At 53.3% G+C, this 24,743-nt stretch overlaps 3 protein-coding genes across 6 annotated transcripts in view; 1 reads left to right on the forward strand and 2 right to left on the reverse strand.

Moving 5' to 3' along the window:
• Window positions 1-1,367, reverse strand: part of PPAN (peter pan homolog) — a 5,703-nt gene extending 4,336 nt beyond the window's left edge. The window contains exons 1-2 of the mRNA XM_017499996.2: window positions 1,224-1,367; window positions 965-1,135 (exon numbers count right to left, since the gene is read on the reverse strand). Coding sequence (XP_017355485.1) covers window positions 965-1,135; window positions 1,224-1,241 — 189 coding nt within the window. The 5' untranslated portion in view covers window positions 1,242-1,367. The remainder of the gene's footprint in view (window positions 1-964; window positions 1,136-1,223) is intronic.
• A 3,415-nt stretch (window positions 1,368-4,782) lies between these two features.
• ANGPTL6 (angiopoietin like 6) lies at window positions 4,783-13,361 on the forward strand. 3 transcript variants are annotated; one of them, XM_037728335.1, is made up of 7 exons: window positions 4,783-4,924; window positions 5,279-5,367; window positions 9,356-9,935; window positions 10,961-11,141; window positions 11,800-11,987; window positions 12,061-12,331; window positions 12,920-13,361. In XM_037728335.1, the coding sequence occupies exons 3-7, from the start codon at window positions 9,366-9,368 to the stop codon at window positions 13,108-13,110; spliced, it is 1,401 nt and encodes a 466-aa protein (XP_037584263.1). In that variant the 5' UTR covers window positions 4,783-4,924; window positions 5,279-5,367; window positions 9,356-9,365; the 3' UTR covers window positions 13,111-13,361. The 3 variants fall into 3 exon arrangements, with proteins under 3 accessions (XP_037584263.1, XP_017355495.1, XP_037584264.1); XM_017500006.2 differs by lacking the exon at window positions 4,783-4,924 and having other exon boundaries at window positions 5,135-5,367; XM_037728336.1 differs by lacking the exons at window positions 4,783-4,924; window positions 5,279-5,367 and having other exon boundaries at window positions 9,076-9,935.
• On the reverse strand, window positions 12,430-19,247 carry SHFL (shiftless antiviral inhibitor of ribosomal frameshifting). 2 transcript variants are annotated; one of them, XM_037728337.1, is made up of 8 exons: window positions 18,924-19,247; window positions 18,327-18,450; window positions 18,079-18,128; window positions 16,336-16,374; window positions 15,886-16,035; window positions 14,303-14,406; window positions 14,022-14,068; window positions 12,430-13,632 (listed from the first exon to the last, which is right to left on the reverse strand). In XM_037728337.1, the coding sequence occupies exons 1-8, from the start codon at window positions 18,942-18,944 to the stop codon at window positions 13,397-13,399; spliced, it is 771 nt and encodes a 256-aa protein (XP_037584265.1). In that variant the 5' UTR covers window positions 18,945-19,247; the 3' UTR covers window positions 12,430-13,396. The 2 variants fall into 2 exon arrangements, with proteins under 2 accessions (XP_037584265.1, XP_017355494.1); XM_017500005.2 differs by having other exon boundaries at window positions 14,022-14,176.
• Between the last annotated feature and the right edge of the window lie 5,496 nt (window positions 19,248-24,743).

Consider the following 24,743-nt stretch of genomic DNA (forward strand, 5'->3'; position numbering starts at 1 on the left):
GATCCACCCACCTCGGCCTCCCAAAGTGCTGGGATTACAGGCTTGAGCCACCGCGCCCGGCCCTATTTATTATTATTTTTAAGACGGGGTTTCACCATGTTGGTCCGGCTGGTCTTGAACTCCCAACCTCAGGTGATCTACCCGCCTTGGCCTCCAAAGTCCTTGGATTACAGGCGTGAGCCACCACGCCCAGCCCCTAACTCTGTCTCTTGCTCACAGTGCATCTTCCCATTTGACAGATGAGCGAACCGAGGCCTAACGAGATTAAGTAACTAGCTTCAGGTACTGGGGAAAAGTCAGTTTCGAACCCTGCTTTGCTGTCTCCAGATTCTAGCGGGGTGTGGGTGTGTGTGTGGGTGTGTCTGTCTGTCTGTGTGTGTGTGTGTGTGTGTGTGTGTGTGTGTGTGTGACATGGCCTGCCCCTGTCGCCCAGGCTGGAGTGAAGTGGCATGATCCTGATTCACTGCAGCCTTAATTAATTTCCTGGGCTCAAGGAATCCTCCAACCTCAGCCTCCCGAGTGGCTGGGACTACAGGCATGCACCACCATATCAGATTAACTTTTCTACTTTTTTTTTTTTTTGTAAAGACGCCATACTGCCGAGGGTGGTCTCGAACTCCTGGGCTCAAATGAGCCTCCCGCCTCAGCCTCCCAAAATGCTGGAATTACAGGCTGAGCCACCATGCCAGGCTCCAGATTCGTCTTTTTTATTTTTATTTTTTTATATCACTTCTATTTGATGATGGAGAGATTCCAGTCTTAACCGCCGCGCTTAGGCTACTAACTATTCCGAAAGCTGTGCGCCCTCGCTCCTGCCCAGGGAAGCCCTGAGGCAGAGATGATACTCCCCATAAGGGTCCCTTTCTCCAGCTGGGGAGACTGAGGCCTCCCACAGGGAGGCATTACTGAGGCGCGAAGACGAAGCTCAGGGTTGGTGGAGACGGGCTAGGGGTGAGGTACTGACCTGCAGGCGGCTGGCAGTGAGCGGCTCCATGACCCGCCGCAGGTCCAAAGTGAGCTGCCGGATGTTCTGACCCGCGCAGCCCCGCGTGAACACGAACGAGTGCGGGTTGGCGGCATAGGCCTCGAGGTTGTGGAGCTGCGCCTGGGCGCGCGCACGCTTCTGGTGCCGGGACTACGGCGGCGAAAAACAAACAGTGAGCGCCGCGACCCGGACCGAGACCCCACCTGTACCTCCTGCCTCCCCAGCCACCGCGCCTTACCCTTCCTGACCGCCCCATGCTGCTGTGTCCTCAGCGAGGCTTCCTCTGCCGATTCCGGCGCCGCACAGCTCACTTCCGGCGTCTGAGAGGCCTCACGGAAATCGGCACGGCGTGGTGACGTCATCAGGTGGTCCTGCGCACTAGGTGGCCTCCGGGAGCAGGGAGGGGCAATCAGGTGGAGCGGTTGCTATGGAGACAGGGAGGCCTGTTTCTAGGGGGACGGGGCGGGGCTACGCGGCTCTCCGCTGCAGAGAAACTGATCTGTGAGTTCGAATCCTGCTTCGGCCCATTTCCTCAAGCTGGGCTAAAACCACTTTCTGCGTTCCGAGGCTTCTAAAATATCCCAAAGTGAGGATGATAATGTCCTCCGGGCCCACGAATGAGGAGCGATCATGTATGCACAATGTGGGGCGCTCTGGCGCCAGGTACTTGGGGAGAAGCCAGTAGAGGGAATAAGGACTGTAGCAATCATTCATTTTGATCCCGCAGCTCCTCTGGGCCAACTGTCCTTCCCCGGGTACTCCTGTCTGCAGACCCGCTGAAGGATGGAAACTCCACATCACCTTCTGGAAACTCAGGGCAAGGCGGGCGCTTCGTGAATAACTCGCCCCTCCTTCTTTCCACTCAAAGCCTCAGTCTTGGCCTCAGGCCTCTGGCTTCGTCCTCAAAACCTTGCAGTTGGGGGAAGGGACACCCCCTCCCTGGGCTGAACATTGCTCTCCTCTCCCCCCATCGGCGTCCTCTCCCTCCTGGCTCTCTCCGGCACCCCAATTCTTCCTCCTCTCCCCCATATCTGTCTCTCTTCCCTCTCATCTTCTCCCTGTCTCTGTCTCCATCTTGCAACTTTGGCTCTGTCATCAGTTGTCTCTTTCGTCATTTATAACTAAAGAAGTTTCCTTTCTCTGTCTGGCCCCATTCCTGTTGCTTTCTTCTCCTCTGCTACCCTGTGTCTCTCCCCATCTCCCCATCTCCCCCTATCTCTGCCATCTCCCTATGTCTCTCCCATCTCCATCTGTCCGAGTCTGTCTTCTTCAGCCCATCTCTGTGACTTATGACGTTTACTCCCTCTCTACTGCCAACGGGGAAGCCAGAGGGGGCTGAGAGTGGGGCGTGGGGGGCGGGGGAGGGCGAGGGGCCCAGTATGGGGGCCCCAGCTCAGGCCCAGAGCCCAGCCTGGCAGCCTCTCTCAGATCTGGGACGACCATTTCCTCTTTCAACCCTGGAGTCCACTCCAGTTACTTGGGAGCTCAAGACGGTGCGGACCAGGGGAAGGAGGCAGCTCTTCCAGCGTGTGGCTGGTTGTCAGTGGGACCTTCGGACAGGTCTCGGACCCTGGGCCTGGACTGTGCGGGGCTCTACGTGAGTTTCTTCGTTCCCCTGGGAAATGACTGCATGGTTACTTCTCCCAGTTCTGTCCCCATGTGATTTGACTTGTGTGAAAATATGACCGAGTGTGTGGGAGACCAATGGTGACCTCCGTGGTGTGGTGGATGGGTATCTGGGAGTCACCTGTGTGTACCTGTTTTGTATCTGTGCATCACAGTGTGATCACAAGAACCAGGGTGTGGACAAGTCTGACACACAGATAAAGACCCACTTAGGGCCAGGCTCGGTGGCTCACTCCCATAACCTGAGGTCGGGAGTTCGGGACCAGCCTGGCCAACATGGAGAAACCCCGTTTCTACTGAAAGTACAAAAATTAGCTGGGTGTGGTGGCAGGCGCCTGTAATCTCATCTACTCTGGAGGCTGGGGCAGGATAGTCACTTGAACCCTGGAGGTGGAGGTTGCAGTGAGCTGAGATCATGCCATTGCACTCCAGCCTGGATGAAAAGAGTAAAACTCCCTTTCAAAAAAAAAAAAAAAAAAAACGGGAAATAAAGAAAAAGACCCACTCAGCCCACCCCCATTTCCCTTTAAGTTGTGATGTATGTGTGACCGTATTTGGAACATACAGTTGTTGCCTGAAACTGTGTTATGTTTCCAGCTGTGTCTTTTATTTTTTTATCAGTGGGATATCCTTTATTTATGAAAGCATAATTCTAATGCAAAAGTCAAGCTTTATGGTTACATATTAGGATAGGTTCAGCTCCAATATGACAATGTTTAACACTAACTTTAACATGTTAAAGTTCTGATTCCTGAAAGTTTTTCTCACTTAATATATTTCCTCTGGCTGGGCGCAGTGGCTCACGCCTGTAATCCCAGCACTTTGGGAGGCTCAGGTGGGCGGATCATAAGGTCAGGAGTTTGATATCAGTCTGGCCAACATGGTGAAACCTCATCACTACTAAAAACATAAAAAATAGCCGGCGTGGTGGTGGGCGCCTGTAGTCCCAGCTACTCGGGAGGCTGAGGCAGGAGAATCGCTTGAACCCAGGAGGCGGAGGTTGCAGTGAGCTGAGATGGCGCCACTGTGCCACTGCACTCCAGCCTGGTGACCAAGTGAGACTTTGTCTCAGAAAAGAAAAAGAATACATTTATTCGACCACAATTTAAAAATTTCCAGTGGGTGGATCACCTGACGTCAGGAGTTCAAGACCAGCCTGACCAACATGGAGAAACCCTGTCTCTACTAAAACCACAAAAAATTAGCTGGGTGTGGTGGTGGGCGCCTGTAGTCCCAGCTACTCGGGAGGCTGAGGCAGGAGAATCGCTTGAACCCAGGAGGTGGAGGTTGCAGTGAGCTGAGATCGCACCACTGCACTCCAGCCTGGCGCCTGGTGACCAAGTGAGACTTTGTCTCAGAAAAGAAAAAGAATACATTTATTCGACCACAATTTAAAAATTTCCAGTGGGTGGATCACCTGACGTCAGGAGTTCAAGACCAGCCTGACCAACATGGAGAAATCCTGTTTCTACTAAAAATACAAAAATAGCTGGGTGTGGTGGTGTACGCCTATAACCCCAGCTACTTGGGAGGCTGAAGCAAGAGAATTTCTTGAACCCAGGAGGCAGAGGTTGCAGTGAGCTAAGATTGTGCCATTGCACTCTAGCCTGGGCAAAAGAGTGAAACTTTGTCTCAAAAAATGAATAAAGTAAAAATAAAAATGTCCAACTGTGTCTTTTATACTTATTTTTTATTTTAATTAATTATTTATTTTAAGGTAGGAGTTTCACTCTTGTCCCCCAGGCTGGAGTGTGGTGGCTTGATCTCGGCTTACTGCATCCTCTGCCTCCTGGCTTCAAGCAATTCTCCTGCCTCACCCTTCCAAGTAGCTGGGATTACTGGCCCATGCCACTATGCCTGGCTAATTTTTGTATTTTTAGTCGAGATGGAGTTTCACCATGTTGGCCAGGATGGTTTTGAACTCCTGACCTCAAGTGATCCACCCGCCTTGGCCTCCTAAGTGCTGGGATTACAGGCATGAGCTACTGTACCCGGACTTTTGCTGGGTGTTAATTTGTGTGTGTGTGTGTGTGTGTGTGTGTGTGTGTGTGTGTGTATCTTTGTGTCTGCTCTGTTATGTGCCCATATGTGTATGACTGCTGTGGTATATATGTGTGAGTTTCTGAGTCAAGCTACCTCGGCTGCTTTTCGTCCTGGTCTCTTTCCGGCTGTGTGACCGCAGGCAAGTCACTCACCCTCTCTGAGCCTGTTTCCCTGCTGTAAAATGAGGCTATATATAGAGAAGCCAGCTCAGGTTGTGAGGATCAAATGACAGGAAAGGTGTGGAGAGTTTAAAGCCATACCTTACACACAGTGAGTCCCCAGTGACGTTCCTCATTTTATGTGTGGTGTGTGAGTGTCTGGGGCTGGGATCCCGCCTGGCTGCCCCAGGGCCTGCAGCCTCCCATGCTCTGGGATCTGCAGTGGAGGGTGGCGGGGAAGGGGAGGGATGTCCAGGACACTGACCTGTGTTATCACGCTCTGGTGGCCTGGGCAGGGGGATCTGGCAACTCTGTCTCATTTCTCATTCGGGAAATGCTAAATATTTATAGTTTGGCCTCCTGGGCCCAGCATCCCAGCTCCACTCCCAGGCTCTGGGGGCTGGGGAGTGGTTACCAAACCTCCTCTCTCCTGTCCCAACATCCCCCCCCGGACACCCTTCTCTAGCTCAGAGGCTCCACTGGACCCTCGACTCTTCCTTGGACTTCTTGTGCGCCCTGTGAGCTTCGCTGGATTCAGGGTCTTGGGCGTGAGAGGTAAGAGGGTGGGAAGGTAGGTGGAGGTTGATTCTCACTGTCGGAAAACCCCAACCACAGCTTGGCTTGGGGCCCTCAGGCTGTCCCGCCACCCAGGCAGAGTGTGAAATGCAGTGTGAAAGGCAGTTGGCTGGGGTTGGGGGGGGAGTTTCAGTGATCAGGGGACAAAGAGAGGACCCCCCCCAGCCGCCCTTGGGAGCCCCCTGCTTGGAGTCCAAGTCCAGAAGTCAAAGTGGCCGTCTCCAGCCCAGAACCCTGCTCCTACCAGACTCAGAGTAAAACCCAAGTCCTCCTCTGGGCCAAGACTCTTCACATGTTGCCCTGTCACCTCTCACCCACTCCTGCTTTCCCTCCTCACTTACTCTGTTCCAGCTTCACAGATCTTTCTGTCATTTCTTTTTTTTCAGTCTGTCTTTGTCACCCAGGCTGGAGTGCAGTGGCATGATCGCGGCTTACTGCAACTTCTGCCTCCTGAGTTCAAGCAATTCTCCTATCTCAGCCTCCTGAGTAGCTGGGATTACAGGCATCTGCCACCACATGCAGCTAATTTTTGTATTTTTAGTAGAGACAGGGTTTCACCAACTTGGCCAGGCTGGTCTTGAACTCCTGACTTCAGATGATCCTCCTGCCTTGGCCTCCCATGGTGCTGGGATTACAGGCGTGAGCCACCATGCCTGGCCCTTTTCTGCCATTTCTTGGGTCCAACCTCAGGGCCTTTGCACCTGCTGTTCCCTCTGCCTGGAATGTTCATCCTCTTCTTTCTCTTCCTTCAGGTCTTTGCAAAAGTGTCACTTTTTTTTTTTTTTTTTTTTTTTTTTTTTTTTTTTTTTTTTTGAGACGGAGTTTCACTCTTATTACCCAGGCTAGAGTGCAATGGCGCGATCTCGGCTCACCGCAACCTCCGCCTCCTGGGTTCAGGCAATTCTCCTGCCTCAGCCTCCTGAGTAGCTGGGATTACAGGAACGCGCCACCATGCCCAGCTAATTTTTTGTATTTTTAGTAGAGACGGGGGTTTCACCATGTTGACCAGGATGGTCTCGATCTCTTGACCTCGTGATCCACCCGCCTCGGCCTCCCAAAGTGCTGGGATTACAGGCTTGAGCCACCGCGCCCGGCCCACTTATTATTTATTTTAATTTTTAGTAGAGATGGGGTTTCGCCATGTTGCCCAGGCTAGTCTCAAACTCCTGGGCTCAAGCAATCCTCCTGCCTTGGCCTTCCAAAGTGCTGGAATTACAGGTGTGAGCCACTGTGCCCTGTCAAGTGTCTCTTCTTCTGTGAGGTCTTTCCTGACTCCTCTATTTTATTTTTTGAGACAGAGTCTTTCTCTGTTGCCCAGGCTGGAGTGCAGTGGTGTGATCATGACTCACTGCAACCTCTGCCTTCCGGGTTCATGCGATTCTTGTGCCTCAACCTCCTGAGTAGCTGGGACTACAGGTGCCTGCTGCCACGCCTGCTAATTTTTGTATTTTCAGTAGAAACAGGGTTTCGCCACGTTGGCCAAGCTGGTCTCAAACTCCTGACCTCAAGTGATCCTCCTGCCTCGGCCTCCCAAAGTGCTGGGATTACAGGTGTGAGCCACCACACCTGGCCCTGCCTCCTCTATTAAATGTCTCCAAACCCAAGGACTGTCACCTCCTTTCCTGTTCCATTTTTCTCCTAAGCACCATCAACCTCTGACCTACCCACCGGCTGTTTGACGTACTTCTCTGTTCTCCCACCTTGAATGTCAGTTCCACAAGGGCAGACATTTTGTCTGTTTGGGTTAAGGCTGTGTCCTCATTGCCTAAAACAGCACCTGGCATAAAATAGGCACTTAAGGCATGTGTGGTTGAATGAATAAATGAGGCAATGTGTGTGTGAGATGGAGACCCTCAGGACATGTGCTTGCACAGGCATCAGGAAGTATACGTTTAGGGCTGGTTGTGGCTGCTCACATCTGTAATTTCAGCACTTTGGGAGGCCAAGGTGGGAGGATCACTTGAGCCTAGGAGTTAGAGACCAGCCCAGGCAACATAGTGAGACCCCATCTCTACAAAAAAGTACCTGGGCATAGTGGTACACCTGTAGTCCCAGCTGCACAGGAGGCTGAGGCAGGAGGACTACTTGAGCACAGGAGTTGGAGGCTGCAGTGAGCTATGATTGTTCCACTGCACTCTAGCCTGGGCAACAGAGCAAGCAAGTCTCTCTGTTTTTTTGAGATGGAGTCTCACTGGGTCTGGGTCCTCCAGGCTAGAGGGCAGTGGCACAGTCTCAGCTCACTGAAACCTCTACTTCCCAGGTTCAAGCCATTCTCCTGCCTCAGCCTCCCGAGTAGCTGGTTTACAGGCATGTACCACCACGCCCAGCTAATTTTTTGTATTTTTAGTAGAGATGGGGTTTCATCATGTTGGCCAGGTCTCGATCTCCTGACCTCAGATGATCAGTCCGCCTTAGCCTCCCAAAGTGCTGGGATTACAGGCGTGAACCACCATGAGACCAGCCTGGCAAACATGTTGAAACCCCATCTCTGCTGAAAATACAAAAGATTAGCTGGGCGTGGTGGTGCGTGCCTGTAGTCCCAGCTACTTGGGAAGCTGAGGCAAGAGAATAGCTTGAACCCGAGAGGGGGAGGTTGCAGTGAGCCGAGATCACACCACTCCAGCCTGGCAACAGAGGGATACTCTGTCTCAAAAAAATTCCAGCACTGGGATTAAAAAATCACAGGGCAGTGGAGAAATCCCATCTCTACTAAAAATACAAAATTAGCCGGGCGTGGTAGTGCACGCCAGTAATCACAGCTACTTGGGAGGCTGAAGCAGGAGAATTGCTTGCACCCGGGAGGCAGAGGTTGTGGTGAGCCGAGATCGCACCCCTGCACTCCAGCCTGGGCGACAGAGTGAGACTCTGTCTCAAAAAACAAAATGTGAACAGTGTTCCAGACTGCAAAAACAGCAGGAACAAAGGCCCTGAGGCCGAAACTTGCTTAGTGTGAGTAAGGGCGTGGAAGTGAGGGCAGGAGGGACATATGGCAGATAGCGCAAGTTTTTATGGGCCATGGGAAGATTTGGGCTTTTGCTCTAAAGGAGGTGGGAGCCGAGGATTCTGGGCAGAGGGAAGGAGGGAGGGACGTGAACTGACTCTGATGTTCACCGGCGCCCTCTGGCGGCTATCGTGGGTAGTAGACCTGGGGTTGAGGATGGAAGTTCAGAGAGCAGGGAGGCAGCTGCTGTCAGGAAATCCAGATGGTGTCTTGAGCTGGGAATTCAGGGAGGGTGTTGGGGGGAGGGGGGAGCAGCAGGGATGTGGAGGAATTCGGGGTCTAAACAGAAGAGCACACAGGCCTGGCTGATGGATTGGATCTGCTGGGGTTTTGGTCTGAGGACGTGGAAGATGGGGTTTCCAGTATGCGACGGATGGGAAGACAGTGAGACATTTCCCTCACTCCTCCTCACCTCCTTGCACCCCGCTCCCTTTGCTTTTTTGTTTTTAGATGGAGTTTCGCTCTTGTTGCCCAGGCTGGAGTGCAGTGGTGCGATCTTGGCTCACTGAAACCTCCGCCTCCCTGTTTCAAGCGATTCTCCTGCCTCAGCCTCCTGAATAGCTGGGACTACAGGCGCGTGCCACCACGCCCAGCTAATTTTTGTATTTTAGTAGAGACGGGGTTTCGCCATGTTGGCCAGTAAGCTCTCAATCTCTTGATCTCGTGATCCGCCCGCCTCGGCCTCCCCAGCTGCTGGGATTACAGGCCTGAGCCACTGCCCGGCCTCGCTTGCCGAATGAATGAATGCATGCATGAGACCCGTTATCCTGCAGGTCGCCAGGAGCTCGGTGTTGAAGCCAGAGTGGGATCACCTTGAAGCCCTCAGCCGCGGGGGGAATGAGATGGTGACGGGAATTATGGGCCAGGGACACCGCGGGTGTAGACGCACGCATCCCCGCATGGAAGCGGAGGGGTCTGGCCGGGCCCCAGCACCTGGTCTTCCTCGCGTTCCTCCTCTGCCTGCAGGTCCGCCGCCATGGGGACGCCCTGGCTGCGCGCGCTGCAGCTGCTGCTCCTGCTGGGCGCGTCATGGGCGCGGGCGGGCGCCCCGCGCTGCACCTACACCTTCGTGCTGCCCCCGCAGAAGTTCACGGGCGCCGTGTGCTGGAGCGGCCCCGTGTCCGCGCGGGCGACGCCCGAGGCCGCCAACGCCAGCGAGCTGGCGGCGCTGCGCTTGCGCGTCGGCCGCCACGAGGAGCTGCTGCACGAGCTGCAGAGGCTGGCGGCGGCTGACGGCGCAGTGGCCGGCGAGGTGCGCGCGCTGCGCAAGGAGAGCCGCGGCCTGAGCGCGCGCCTGGGGCAGCTGCGCGCGCAGCTGCAGCACGAGGCGGGGCCCGAGGCGGGCCAGGGGGCGGAGCCTGCCGCGGCGCTGGCGCTGCTCGGTGAGCGCGTGCTCAACGCGTCCGCCGAGGCTCAGCGCGCCGCCGCCCGCTTCCACCAGCTAGACGTCAAGTTCCGCGAGCTGGCGCAGCTCGTCACCCAGCAGAGCGACCTCATCTCCCGCCTGGAGCGCCTGTGCCCGGGGGGCGCGGGCGGGCAGCAGCAGGTAACCTCGCAGCCTCCCGAAATAGCAGCATCGTCTGTGAAATCGGCCTTTTGCAACCCCACGATCTCTTATCCGCGGTTCTGAAACCTGCAAAACCCTGAAAATCGGATTCCTACTAGCCCCCTCTCGTAACGTATTTGGGTCAAAAAGTGACTGGTGGCTATTTCTAGCCTTTACTTATCCACTTAATGTGAATAGTCATCGGATCCTATAATTAAGCATATTATCACGTAAAGAGCAAAAACCCCTTTAGGGGCGTTATGTATGTTCCATACACACATGCATATACATAACCCTCCCTGAATCTAAATCCAGCCGTGTTGTTCCGAATTCTGGAACATGTCTGGGTCTGGGTTTGGGATAAGAGATTGTTGCTCTGTGACAGTCCCTGCCTTACAGGGTGGGTGGGAGGAGTCAGTAAGTTGGATATTGTTGGATGTGTTCTTACTATCTCTACAGAGAAGAAGGCTGGGGCACAGATCAGTTAAGCCGTGAGGACAAAGAGCGGATATTTAAGCCTAGATCTGTCTGCACTTTATTATTTTATTTTATTTTTGAGACGGAGTCTCGCTCTGTCTCACAGGCTGGAGTGCAGTGGCACGATCTCAGCTCACTGCAACCTGCACCTCTCAGGTTCAAGCAATTCTCCTACCTCAGCCTTCCAAGTAGCTGGAATTACAGGTGCATGCCACCCCATCCAGCTAAATTTTGTGTATTTTTGGTAAAGACAGGGTTTCACCATGTTGGTCAGGCTGGTCTCAAACTCCTGACCTCAGGTGATCCGCCCGCCTCAGCCTCCCAAAATGCTGGGATTACAGGCATGAGTCACTTCGGCCGGCCTGTCTGCACTTTAAAGCCAAGTTGTTTAGCCTTTGGGGAGGATCATTCCTAGGGCTGGGACACCTCACTGCCAGATGTCAGGTCATTTGGGAACTGGGAGATTTATCCACCATCCCTGCCCCTGAGACCAGGCCTCCTGGCCTGAAGGTTAGTACAACTACACCTGACTTTCTCTGTTACCTTAGGTCCTGCCCCCACCACCACTGGTGCCTGTGGATCCAGTCAGTCTTGTGGGTAACACCAATGACAGCAGGAGGAGGCTGGACTCAGCCCCAGAGCCCCAGAGAGACCAAATCCTGAGACAGCAGGAGCCCCTGGCTTCTCTCATGCTTGCAGTTCACCCTGCTGTTCCTACCAAGCCTGCGGGTAAGTCGGCAGCAGGGCTGAGGAACTGTGGGTAGAGGGAAATTGAGGAGTCAGGATTTTAGTGGCAGATTTCTCTCATTGTGAGAGGACTGGAATAAATAATACTCTTATTCTGATTTTTAAAAAGACCAAACTTCTTACTAAGGTGTGAAAATAGGATAAACAAGAAAAGGAAGAGGGACTCTTATTTTTAGTGAGGCAATAGTAGATTTAGCACTGCTACTTTGGTAAGAGTTTGAGGTGGTTCAGAGTACTATGTTCAGGACTTATATTCTGGTGAGGAGACCATTAAAAAACCAGGATTTAAGAATCCGACTTGACATTTCCTCTGATCAGAGACAAGGGACCCAGAGTCTTAGGTAAAGAAATGGCTATTGAGGCTTGGATTCTGGTGAGGAAATGGGAGAGGCAGGCCTCTTATTGTGGTGAGGACATGGGAGAGACAGGACTCTTTGGTAGAAAAGCGGGAGAGGCAGGACTCTGTTTTTTTTGTTGTTGTTGTTTGTTTTTTCTTTTGTTGTTTTTTGTTTGTTTTGTTTTTTGTTTTTGAGAGGCAGGACTCTTATTCTGGTAAGAGGACCTGTGAGAATCTCAACTCTTGCTCCGGGAAGGGATTGGTCAGCCCAGGCTGTGCCTCCCCATATCGCTGTGCCTACAGGCCCATGGCAGGATTGTGCAGAGGCCCGACAGGCAGGGCATAAACAGAGCGGAGTGTATGAACTGCAAGTGGGCCGGCGCGTGGTGTCAGTATGGTGTGAGCAGCAGCTGGAGGGTGGAGGCTGGACTGTGATCCAGCGGAGGCAGGATGGTTCGGTCAACTTCTTCACTACCTGGCAGCACTACAAGGTGGGCACAGGCGGGCAGAGGCAGGGCAGGGGAGGGAGCCTGTTCTGGCCTCCTGACTTTCCTGCCCTTCCAGCTGGGCTTTGGGCAGCCAGACGGAGAATACTGGCTGGGCCTTGAACCTGTGTATCGGCTGACCAGCCGTGAAGACCATGAGCTGCTGGTGCTCCTGGAGGACTGGGGAGGCCGTAGAGCACGTGCCCACTATGATGGCTTCTCCCTGGAACCCGAGAGTGACCACTACCGCCTGCGGCTTGGCCAATACCATGGTGATGCTGGAGATTCTCTTTCTTGGCATAATGACAAGCCCTTCAGCACCGTGGATAGGGACCGAGATTCCTATTCTGGTAAGGAGAACTCTTATTCTGGTGGGAGGATAGGGGAGACGGGACTCCTGTTTTGGTGTGGGAATACAAGGAGATGGGGTAGGTAAGACGCCCCTCTGTTAAGTATTAGGATAAGCAAGATTTTATTCTGTCAAGAGAACAAGGGACAGGACTTTTATTCTGGTGAGGGGACAGGGAGCCCAGATTCCTTCTCTGATGAAGCAAAAAAAAAAAAAAAAGAATCAAGACTCCTGTTTGGGTGAAGAGCAGAGGGTGAGAGCTAGTACTCTTATTCTAGAAAGGAAGTAGATAATTACTTTCTTTTATTTGATAAAGGAATAAGCAGTAGACTCCTAGTTTGCAGAAAAGGTGGGAAAGAAGTGACTTGTACTTTGATAAGGAGATAGGGAAGGAATTAAGGCTATTACTCTGAAGAAAATTGGGGACCAGGGCTCCTATTTTGCTGAAGAGATGGAAGATCAGGGCTTGTATTGAATAAGAATAGGAGGGGCCAGGGGATGCCTGGCAAAAGCCTTACACTGTGAGGTGCAGATAGAGGCTTTTATTCTGATAAGGGGACATGGACTCTCTCTCTCTCTCTCCCCTCAGGTAACTGTGCCCTGTACCAGCGGGGAGGCTGGTGGTACCATGCCTGCGCCCACTCCAACCTCAATGGTGTGTGGCACCGTGGCGGCCACTACCGAAGCCGCTACCAGGATGGTGTCTACTGGGCCGAGTTTCATGGCGGGGCATACTCTCTCAGGAAGGCCGCCATGCTCATCCGGCCCCTGAGGCTGTGACTCTGTTCCTCTGTCCCCTAGGCCCCAGGGGACATTGGTCAGCAAGAGCCCAAGTTGTCCTGGCCACACTTTCTTTGTGGCTCAGTGCCAGTGGGTCCCACGGAACTTCCCCTCCGTGGATCTGTGACCCTGGGCGCTGCAAATGGGACCCAGGAATCCCGCCCTGCCAATATCTCGGCCCCAGATGGCTCCCCAAGGTCATTCATATCTCGGTTTGGGCTCATATCTTATAATAACACAAAGTAGCCACAGACCGTGTCTGGTTTGTGTCTGCACCTGGCAGGGGTCACTCCCTGGGCCCGCCCTCCTCTTCCTCCACCTCCTCTTCCTCCTCCTCCTCCTCCTCTTTCAGATCCTCCAGGATGAGGTTGTCCAGGTCTTCCAGGAGGCCCCCCTGGCTCAAGCAGGTGGCCACAGTGGAGCCACTGCTGATATGAGGGTTGCTGGGGTGGAGCACTTTGGGCAGGTGGTTCTGCTTCCGGCTCTTGGGGTGAGCACAGGATGTCCCAGGCACATGGGGCTCTAGGGAGGGAAAGGTGTCTGAGGAGGAGGGGGCTGAGGCCATTCGGGGCTGTAGGGAGGGGCTGAGGCCACAAGATATGGGGACCAGAGTGACTGGACATTCAGAGACCCAGGGACATGGGGAGTCAACTAAGACTACAGGGGACAAAACAGGGGCCCCAAACCCAGAGACCATGGGGGCAGAGGCCATGGAGACCCTCAGGCATGGGCCACTGGGGTGAAACCTCAGAGCCTGTGGGCAAGACCACAGAGACTGGGGGGCCACGGAGGCCACCTGGAAGCAGTGGCTGCTGCTGTGGGAGATGAAGTGGACTGAGTGGAGATTTGGGGACTTAAAGGGACAGAAGGGGATGAAGACTGCCCAGGTTGTTAGGGGAAAAGAGCCTCACCTCGCCGGTTGTAGCAGTCAGCAGCCGAGCAGGAGTGAGTGTGGGTGCTGCGGCGATCCGTGTCCCGGTCCCAGCGCGGGGGGAGGATCCGTGTTGGATACACGGGGAAGCCACACCCGTAGCAGGGAGACGGGGACCCCATCTGTGCCCAGCCCCTGGGGGCGGGCAGGGCTGTGAGGGTCCGAGGGCGGGCGAGGCTGGGCCAGGGTGGGGCCAGGGCAGGGAGGGGCAGGGCTGGGGTGGGGCAGGGCTGAAGGGGAGCTGGGGATCAGCGCCCTCACCGGAAGTTGTGCCGACACTTCGGGCAGTGGAACTCAGCCAGGCCCCACATCTTGTCGGCTGGCACTGGCTCGTAGCGCTTCCGGCATTTCCGGCACCGGGATACCTGTTGGTGGTGGGGAGGGGGGTGTGGAGAGGGGACCCAGGGTTGTTAGAGGGTCAGGGGTAACAGGATGCTGCAGCAGCTGGCCTCAGCTTGAGCAAGCCAACTCAATCAGTAACTACATCCATAGCCTGATATTCACCATGGTGGGAATATTTACACCATGAAAATTGGCAAACACTACACAGCTCGGCTTCCTGCCTCTTTTGCAAGACTTAAGCGTTGAACGGAAGCAAACTGCTGGTCAGGAGGTTCAGAGGCCAGATTTGGGGCTGTGTTTTTGAGGTCAAATTTGGTTTCTTTTCTTTTTCTTTTTTTTTTTTTTTAGAGACAGAGTCTTGCTCTGTTGCCCAGCCTGGAAGGCAGTGTGATCATGGCTTACTGCAGTCTCAATCTCCCAGGCTCAAACAAGCCTCCCACCTCAGCCTCCTGAGGAGTTGGGACCACAGGCACATACCACCACTCCCAGCTAATTAAAAAAAATTTTTTTGCCCGGTGCAGTGGCTCATGCCTGTAACCTCAGCGCTTTGGGAGACCGAGGCAGTAGATTGCTTGAGCCCAGGAGTTGAGACCACTTGGGCAACATGGCAAAACCTGATCTCCACACACACACACATACAAATATAAAAATTAGCCAAGTATGATGGTGCAGGCCTGTAGTCCTAGCTACTTGGGAGGCTGAGGTGGGAGGATCACCTGAGCCCAGGAGGTGGAGGCTGCAGTGAGTTATGATCACACTACTGTACTCCAGTCTGGGTGACAGAGCGAGACTCCATCTCTTAAAAATTTTTTTTCTTTTCTCGCCCTGTCACCCAGGCTGGAGTGTAGTGGTGCAATCTCAGCTCACTGCAGTCTTCACCTCCCAGGTTTAAGCTCTTCTCCTGCCTCAGCCTTCTGGGTAGCTGGGATTACAGGTGCCCGCCACCAGGCTCGGTTACTTTTTGTATGTTTTAGTAGACACAGGGTTTCACCATCTTGGCCAGGCGGGTCTTGAATTCCTGACCTTGTGATCCACCCACCTTGGCCTCCCAAAGTGCTGGGATTACAGGCATGAGCCACGGCACCTGGCCCCCCAAAATTTTTCTTCGGAGACAAGGTCTTGTTCTATCACTCAGGCTGGTCTCAAACTCCTGGGCTCAAGCAATCCTCCCAATCCTCCCTGCTTAGCCTCCTAAAGCACTGAGATTGCAGCTGCAAGCCACTGCACCTGGTCAAGTTTGATTTCTGTAGCAGCTGTTCAACTGTGGGGTCAGGTGTCAGGCTCTGGGGTAAGGGGTTACTGGGCTTCTCACATTGAAGGTCAGAAGTCCAGTCCTGGGTCAGGGGTTGGGATCAGAGATCAGGGCTGCGCTCTGAGTTTGGAGGTCAGGGATTGGGCACTCAGTGATTGAAGCCCTTAGGTCAGAGGTGCAGTCACTGAGGCTGGGAGTTGGGAGTGGACTTCAGGACAGTCAAAGTCAAGGTTAAGTTGTGGGTCATCACCTCCTTCCTCTGGGGCACGCGGCGCCACCAGACGTGGTCGCAGGAGGAGCAGGCGAACTGCCGGTCCACAGCGGGGATAAGGTCATCCTGGGCCCGTTGAAACATGCGTAGGTTGGCTTCTGTCAGCGGCAGGAGGGAAGTCGCCACTGCCTGTGGAATGGGGCAGGTGGGGATGAGGCGGGGGCGGGGTCACCCCTTTTTCTTATTTTTTTTGAGATGGAGTTTCGCTGTTGCCAGGTTGGAGTGCAGTGGCGCGATCTCAGCTCACTGTACCGTCCACCTGGGGTCACCCCTTCTGTACCAACATAAACATCAGCCCTTCTGTCCCTACAGAGGGGTCTTCCTCCTGCCCCAGTGAGTATCTCCCCTCCTTTCCTAATGGACATGCTTCTGTGCCTGCAGATGTCCTCCTCCCCACTTCCCCATCCCCAGCCACAGCCACCAACTCACCTCAATGTCCCGGTCCTGTTTCATGTCTTCTGGTGGGTCCTGGGTGGAGATAGCAGGGGCAGAAACTGGAGATGGGGCTCAGGCCTCTTTCCACCCCTGTTTGCTGGGGTAGGGGCCTGGCTACAAGGAGAATGGGGTGCCCCTAACTCGCCAGGAACTCACAGAGCACTGCCCACTTACTGAGAGCCAGGTGTGTGGCCTCAGTTGTCCTCATAGCTGCCCTGAGAAGTGGGCACACCTGTGACATTATTGCTGCACTGGGGAAACTGAGGCTTAGTGGAGGACTTGCCTGAGTGAGGCCAGCCTGACCCCCATACTCACTTCCTGCCTGCAAATGCCACATGCTTGTTGGTGTTGTGACACATCACCCCTTTGAGGCCACGCTGTGCCAGGGATAAGTGGTGGGGATCTGGATTGAGAGAGATTCGGGTTTGAATCCTAACTCTATCACTTCCAGCTGTGGGGACTTGGGCAAGCCACTCCCTGCCCCCTGGGTTCCCACTGACTGACAGGCATGTCAGAGCTCATGCTCTGACTCCAGGTGGCCAGGGTTCAAATCTCAGCTGCCACCTGCTTGCCGCGTGAACCTGGCAAGTGACTTCAAGCCTCAGTTTCTTTGTCTGTGAAATAGGGATGATAAATAATAGGACCTGTCTCCTGGGTCACTGTGGTGATGAAACAAATCAATTCCTGGAGTCTCGCCATGTGGGAAGTAATCAATGCTACCTTCTGCTATTGTTATTATTATACATTTTTGAGACGGAGCTTTGCTCTCGTCGCCCAGGCTGGAGAGCAATGGCACGATCTCAGCTCACTGCAAACTCCGCCTCCCGGATTCAAGTGATTCTCCTGCCTCAGCCTCCCAAGTAGCTGGGATTGCAGGCATGCACCACCACGCCCGGCTAATTTTTTGTGTTTTTAGCAGATACAGGGTTTCACCATGTTGGCCAGGCTAACCTCAAACTCCTGACCTCAAGTGATCTGCCCGCCTCTACCTCCCAAAGTGCTGGGATTACAGGCATAAGCCCCTGCACCCAGCCCCTCTGCTATGTTTTTATCATACTTTTATATGTGTAAATGTAGACTATGGTACATATTTTATTATACTCTTTAACAGCCCTACACTGAGCCTTTCAGGCAGGTGAAATCCACAGTGTTCCCATCACCAAAGCTGTCAAAGAAGCAAAGTAGCCACGTTGCACCTGTGCTTCAAAGCCATTCATGCACTCACGCACTCACTCAACACAAGGGTTCCATTTCCCCACCTCTCTGTCCTCCCCAATCCCCTGCTCATCCCAGCCTTTTTAGGGACTGCCACTAACACCCCTTCCCCACTTCCAGTCTTTGCTCATACCATTCCCTCCCCCACTCCAAGACCCCTGGCTTCCCCTCCCAGGGCGCACTCCACCCCATCCTTTAAGACTTGGTAACTCCTCCTCCAGGAAGCCTTCTCTGACCTCTGGGGTTCCCCTACCATGGCAATAATCCTGGCTCCTTTCATTGCCTAGTTTCATGGCTCTCTCTCCCTCATTGAATACAATCAACACATAATGAGTGCCTACTGTTTGCAGGCTCCCTGGCCACGCAAACCACGGAGAGGTGAAAAAGTGAATAAGATTGGGTGATGAGTTGCCGACGATAATGCCTGGTCCCTGCTGTTTCAGAGGAGGGTCACCATGAACGGGTCGGGTCCCCTCTTGCTCTCCGTCCCGTGACCCAGTCCTTTGAGAGGGGAGAGGTTACCTGGGCATCCAGGTCGTTACTCAGTTCTTGGCCATCTTTTTGCTTTACCCCTGCAGGGGAGAGTGCGTCTAAGGGAAGGGCCTTTGAAGGGTCTATGGGAGTTCCAGGCCACCCAGAGCCGCGACGCAGAGCCTCCCCCAAGCTGGGATCTCCAGGGGAGGTGATCTCAACGCCTCTCCCTAGACCACGCCCCCTCGGCGATCCCACGCGCAGTCCCCGCACCAGGCCCGGGACCCCCTCAGCCTCACCGTACACGATGGAGCGCCCCACTCCTGTGTGGTCGCTGCCGAATTTCCTCATCAGAGCCCCCGCCTTCTTGGAGGATACCTTCCCATGAAACTTCTCCCGGAGGCGCCGGACGCTCTTCTCCAGCTGGGATGGGGACACCGGGGCTCCGGTGGGGGAAGGGGACGCGCGATCTTCCCTCCCCCATCTCTAGGCACCGTTCTCCCGGCCTGAACTTGACCCTTGGTTTTGGCCTCTGCCGCCCCCCCCTCCATCCCTCTACGGCATTTCCTGGAAAAAGCCAAAGTCCCCACAGGGCGTTGGGGGAGGGCGCGGGCTGCGGCGAGCGTCCCAGCCTAAGGTGGGGGGTCGGCCAGGTTATCTCTGGCCTCTGACCTTTGACCCTGCAGCCCCCGCTTTTCCTCAGGGAGGCCTCATTTCGCTCTGGGGAAACGTGGGAGTCACTTTCTTTTTCAAGGGGGGCGAGCGCCAGGCAGGGGTAAGGATTTGGGGTTCTAGGATGGGGGTCCCCAGGAACTGCGAAGCCCCTTCCGCGCCTCCTGGCCGCTCCTCGGGGTCTGTCGCGGCTCCCCCCAGGACCAGCCGTAGCCATCTCCTACCTCCACACCTTCCTGAGACATGGTGGCGGCGGCGCAGGTCCCAGAGAGGGTCCGCACTGCGCGGCTCAGCCGCCCCCCTACCTGGGCGCGCCCGTCGGTCCAGCAGCCGCGCAGGGCAGGGGGCGGTGCCTCGGGGCCGGCTCCGCCCTTCCTCCCTGGCCCCTGTTTCGCTTTCGGTTCGGGGGGGACCGGGCGCGCTGGCTCCGCCCTGGCTCCGCCTCTGCTCTTGCGCCCCAAACCCAGGCGGGCGCCCCGGGTCTGCACCCTGCGGCGGAGCGCGCAGACCTCGGGCGGGGGAGGCGGCGCGGCCTCTGCAGTCGGTCACATGTCCCCACGCTGCGCGGGGTCCGCGTCTTCACGTCCCTCGTGGGGGCGGGGCTGCATCAGAAGGCCGCGGCGAGGCCTCGCGCCCCCCCACCCAGCGCGCGCTCCCTCAGTCCATCACCCTCCTCTCTGTCCTCCCTCTTCCCCAGGGAATCTGGAGCTTCTGAGGACCTGGGCCTTTTCCTGCCCTGAGTCTTTGTACCGCTACGGTCACCTCTTTGAGCCTCAGTTTACTTCTCTGTGAAATGGGGGGGATCCTGGTGTCTATACCATGGAGTGGAGCCTGTGCCAAGATTCCCGAGTGGATCGCGTAATAGCGCCTGGCTTGCAGTAGGCGCTCAACTAGCACTGGGCCACCTGCTGTGTGCCCTTGATGGGGCAGGCAGTGTGCGAGTGGTGCGGGAGCGGTGCTTGAGAAAAATACAGATTCTTGGTCTCTAGTAGCCCGGTAGAATCCGGCTGTCTCAGGGATCCAGGGAATCTGCCATGGTTGAGAACGCGGTGGTCTGGGACAATTCGAACCTAGTACAGGACGCATCTGGGAGCCCTAGGGTGGTGGGGCTCTGGCCCAGCCTGGGGACATCAGAGATGGCTGCTTCATTGGAGGAGGGGATGCTTTGTACAGCGTCACTGGAATTGGAGGTTTAGGGGAGGAATAGAGTGCGGAGATGAAGCAGCCTGCGGAGCCCCCAAAGCAAGACTAAGTCTGGGGCGCTCGGGCAAGGGTTTCTTAAGCCCAGCACGCTTGACATTTTTGGGCTGCCTAGTTCTTTGTGTGGGGGACTGTCCTGTTATCAGGGGACATTTAACAGCATACCTGGGCTTCATCCACTAGATGCCAATGGCTCCCCACTCTCCCCGTGGTGACTACCAAATATGTCTCCAGAGACTGCCAGATACTCTCTAAGTGGCAAAATAGCATTGTATTCAACGACTCCAAATTTTTTTCTCCATTGGACACCCCATAGGTAAAACTGTTAAAGCTCCACCCCCAGATGGATGTTTATTTATTTATTTATTTATCTTTTGAGACAAGGTCTTGCTCTATTGCCCAGGCTGGAGTGCAGTGGCTTGATCATGGTTCACTGCAACCTTGAACTCCTAGGCTCAAATGACCCTGCTGCCTCAGCCTCCTAAGTAGCTGGGACTACTGGCTTATGCCACTATTCCTGGCTAATTTTCAATTTTTTTTGGTAGACACGGGGTCTTGCTATGTTGCCCAGGCTGGTCTCAAACTCCTGGCCTCAAAGATGGATATTATTTATAAGTTATATACAAATACAGTTATATCAATATATTCTGTAAATCGTTATATAACAATATCTTTATTATAGAAATATATATACACACACACACACACACACATATATATGTATTTTTTTTGAGATGGAGTCTTGCACTGTCGCCTGAGCTGGAGTGCAATGGTGAGATCTGGGCTCACTGCAACCTCCACCTCCCAGGTTCAAGTGATTCTCCTGCCTCAGCCTCCCAAGTAGTTGGGATTACAGGTGCCTGCTACCACACCTGGCTAATTTTTTGTATTTTGAGTAGAGATGGGGTTTCACTATGTTGGCCAGGCTGGTCTCAAACTCCTGACCTTGTGTTCCTCCCCCTTGGCTTCCCAAATTGCTGGCATTACAGGTGTGAGCCTCTACACTGGCCGAAAGATATGTTCTTTAGTAAACAAAAAACTGGTCCAGGCATGGATCACAAGGTCGAGATAGAGACCATGCTGGCCAACATGGTGAAATCCCGTCTGTACTAAAAATACAAAAATTAGCTGGATGTGGAGGCGTGCGCCTATAATCCCAGCTACTCAAGAGGCTGAGGCAGGAGAATCGCTTGAACCTGGGAAGCAAGGTTTCAGTAAGCTGAGATCACGCCACTGCACTCCTGCCTGGTGACAGACTATCTCAAAAAAAAAAAAAAAAAAAAAAAAGTAGGCCGACTCAGTGGCTCACACCTGCAATCCCGCACTTCCGGAGGCAGAGGTGGGTGGATCACCTGAGGTGAGGAGTTCAAGACCAGCCTGACCAAGATGATGAAACCCCGTCTCTACTACAAATACAAAAAAGTTAGCCGGGCATGTTGGCATGCACCTGTAATCCCAGCTACTCAGGAGGCTGAGACAGGAGAATCGCTTGAACCCACGAGGCGGAGGTTGCAGTGAGCCAAGATCACACCATTGCACTCCAGCCTGGGCAACAAGAGAGAAACTCTGTCTCAAAAAAAAAAAAAAGAAAGAAAGAAAAGAAAAGAAAACTGTAATCTCAGCTACTTGGGAGGCTGAGGCAGGAGAATCACTTGAACCCACGAGGCAGAGGTTGCAGTGAGCTGAAATCATGCCATTGCACTCCAGTCTTGGCAACAAGAGCGAAACTTCATCTCAAAAAAACCAGTAAACTGCAGATTTAAATCTATACATCAGGGCTAGGCTTGGTGGCTCACACCTGTATCCCAACACTTTGGGAATCTGAGGCGGGTGGATCATTTGAGGCCAGGAGTTTGAGACCAGCTTGGCCAACATGGGGAAAACCTAATTTTTCATTTTTTATAGATACAGGGCCTTGTTGTGTTACCCAGGCTGGTCTTGACCTCCTGACCTCAAGTGATCCTCCCACCGCAGTCTCCCAAGGTGCTGGGATTACAGGTGTGAGCCATTGTAGCTGGCAATTTTTGTCTTTAATAGAGATGGGTTTTGCACCATGTTGGCCAGGCTGGTCTGGAACTCCTGACCTCAGGTGATCCACCCTCCTCAGCTTCCCAAAGTGCCGGGATTACAGGACTGAGCCATCGTGCCTGACCTCTTTTTTTTTTTTTTTTTTTTAGATACAGAGTCCCACTTGCTACCCAGGTTGGTATGCCATGTCGACATCATAGCCCACTGCAGCCTTGAATTCCTGGGCTTGAGTGATCCTCCTGCCTCAGTCTCCCAAGTGGCTGTGATGATAGGTGTGCATCATCATGTCAGCTAATTTTTTTGTTTTTGACATGGAGTTTCACTCTTGTTGCCCAGGCTGGACTGCAATGGCACGATCTTGGCTCACTGCAACCTCTACCTCCCAGGTTCAAGTGATTCTCCTGCCTCAGTAGCTGGGATTACAGGCATGCGCCCCCACACCCGGCTAATTTTGTATTTTTAGTAGAGACAGGGTTTCTCCATGTTGGTCAGGCTGGTCTCCAACTCCCAACCTCAGGTAATCTACCCGCCTTGGCCTCCCAAAGTGCTAGGATTACAGGTGTGAGCCACCGTTCCCGGCCATTTTTTTTTTTTTAATCATAGAAACAGGGTCTCATTTTATTGCTCAGGCTGATCTTGATCTCCTGGGCTCAAGTGACCCTCCCTCCTCGGGCCCCCAAAGCCCTGGAATTACAGGCATAAACCACTGCACCTGGTTTGAATTTTTCTTGCAACAAACATCTAATCTATCATTTTTATAATGAGAAAAAAAATACCCAATAAGATAAAGCCAATTAATTTTTAAAAATAACACGGAGAAAGAAATAATAATAACATGGATGAAATCCTGGACACTATCTTTGACAATGAACACCTAAGACATAAGAAGTAATTTGGGATTTTATAATTTGAGTAGTTCTCAGCTAATCGAACATCCTTTGTAGCACAGAAATCTATTGTTTGAGGCTTATGAAATCAGCTTCATATACTTTTCCAGGAATACCTTATGGGCAAAACCTGAGGAACTTGTTTGATGGAGCTCTGCTCAGATGAGTTTGGAGAAATTATAGTGGCTAAAAGAAATGCCCTGAGTGTATCTGGGGCTCACTGGGTGTCAGGCTCTCTGCAGGTTGTGCCCTCGGCCTTAGGATCTTCTGGCTTAGGCATGATTGTCCCTTACAGAGGAAGAAACTGAGCCTTCAAGAGATTAAACAAATCATGCGGACAGCCAGCTTATAAGTGGTATAGCCAGGATTTGAATTCAGGCCAACTGACTGCAAACTCCTTCAAGCTGGAATTTAGGTTGAGAATTGTAGATATGAAGGGGGCATGCTTTGGAACCAGGCAGTCCTTAACCCACCTCCCTTCCTTCCTCTCTCCTTCCTCTCTCCCTTCCTTCCTATTTTCTTTCTTTCTTTTTTTGAAACAGAGTCTTGCTCTGTCTCCCAGGCTGGAGTGCAGTGACACGATCTTATGTCACTGCTACCTCTGCCTCCTAGGTTCAAGGGATTCTCGAGCCTCAGCCTCCAGAGTAGTAGCTGGGATTACAGGTGTGCACCACCATGCCCGGCTAATTTTGTATCTTTAGTAGAGACAGGGTTTTGCCATGTTGGCCAGGCTGGCCTCAAACTCCTGGACTCAAGAGATACGTCTGCCTCAGCCTCCCAAAGTGCTGGGATTATAGGCTTTAGCCACCACATCTGGCCACTTTCTTCCTTTCTGGGGGGATGGGAACTTGCCTCGTCAACAGGTTGGAGTGCAGTGGCATGATCATAGGTCACTACGGCCTTCACCTTCTGGATCAAGTGATCCTCCCACCTCAGCCTTCCAAAGTGCTGGGACTACAGGTGTGAGTCACCACGCCCCGCACCTTGGCTTATCTCGTGTTTCCTAAGGCGTGGCCTGTGGGAAACAGTCCTTCACTCCAACTTGCTGCCACATCTCAGCTCCTGACCGCAGAAACATCCATTGTTAATCATTGATCCTACATTCTGGAGGAAAACCAAGGCCAGAAGTCTCCGAGGCAAAGTACTAAAGAAAAGGCAGTTGCTGCAGACACCAGGCCTGTAACTCCGGGATATAGGATGGCCAGACAGCGTCACCTCTTTCTACTTTACATTTTGAAATTTTAAATTTGTGTCTAGCATTCCCTCCCCTCTAAGCACGACTCTCTGCCCTTTTTTTCCTTTTCTGATTGCAAGAGCAAAGCGTGTTGGACCTCTCCTCCAAACAAGTTAAACATTAAGAAGGGTTTGATTTAGAAGGAGGAAGTCCCTGTGTACGCACGCACGGTAAAAAACATTACATACTTTTGTCCGTGGCCACTGAAGTGCTTTCCATGTTGAAGAACAGGAGATGGAGGATGTGCACATTCTGGTTCCAGGGCCTGCCTTTCTTGCTTGCTTGCTTGCTTGCTTTCTCTCTCTCCCTCTCTCTCTCTCTTTCTTTCTTTCTTTCTTTCTCTCTCTCTTTCTTTCTCTCTCCCTCTCTCTCTCTCTTTTTCTTTCTGTTTCTTTCTTTCTTTCTCTCTCTCTTTCTTTCTTTCTTCTGTCTCTCTCCTTTCTCTTTCTCTCTCTCTTTATCTTCCTCCCTCCGTCCCTCCCTCCCTCCTTCCTTTTTTTGAGACAGACAGAGTCTCACTTTATTGCCCAGGCTGGAGTTCAGTGGTGCAGTCTCAGCTCACTGCAACCTCCGCCTCCCGGGTTCAAGGGATTCTTCTGCCTCAGCCTCCCGAGTAACTGAGATTACAGGCACCTGCTACCACGCTTGGCTAATTTTTTTGTATTTTTAGTAGAGACGGAGTTTCACCATGTTGG

Source organism: Cebus imitator, unplaced genomic scaffold (assembly GCF_001604975.1).
Source record: "Cebus imitator isolate Cc_AM_T3 unplaced genomic scaffold, Cebus_imitator-1.0 Scaffold263, whole genome shotgun sequence".
NCBI lineage: Eukaryota > Metazoa > Chordata > Mammalia > Primates > Cebidae > Cebus > Cebus imitator.

Excerpts from the sequence above, each read along its gene's own strand:
- ANGPTL6 (XM_037728335.1), top strand. The coding sequence starts at position 9,366 with ATGGGGACGCCCTGGCTGCGCGCGCTGCAGCTGCTGCTCCTGCTGGGC. Across the intron at positions 11,142-11,799 it reads TGTTCCTACCAAGCCTGCGG|GCCCATGGCAGGATTGTGCA; the intron begins GTAAGTCGGCAG and ends CTGTGCCTACAG. Across the intron at positions 12,332-12,919 it reads GGACCGAGATTCCTATTCTG|GTAACTGTGCCCTGTACCAG; the intron begins GTAAGGAGAACT and ends CTCTCCCCTCAG.
- SHFL (XM_017500005.2), bottom strand. The coding sequence starts at position 18,944 with ATGTCTCAGGAAGGTGTGGAG. Across the intron at positions 18,129-18,326 it reads GGGGCGCTCCATCGTGTACG|GGGTAAAGCAAAAAGATGGC; the intron begins GTGAGGCTGAGG and ends TCTCCCCTGCAG. Across the intron at positions 14,177-14,302 it reads AAGTGTCGGCACAACTTCCG|GGGCTGGGCACAGATGGGGT; the intron begins GTGAGGGCGCTG and ends GCCCGCCCCCAG.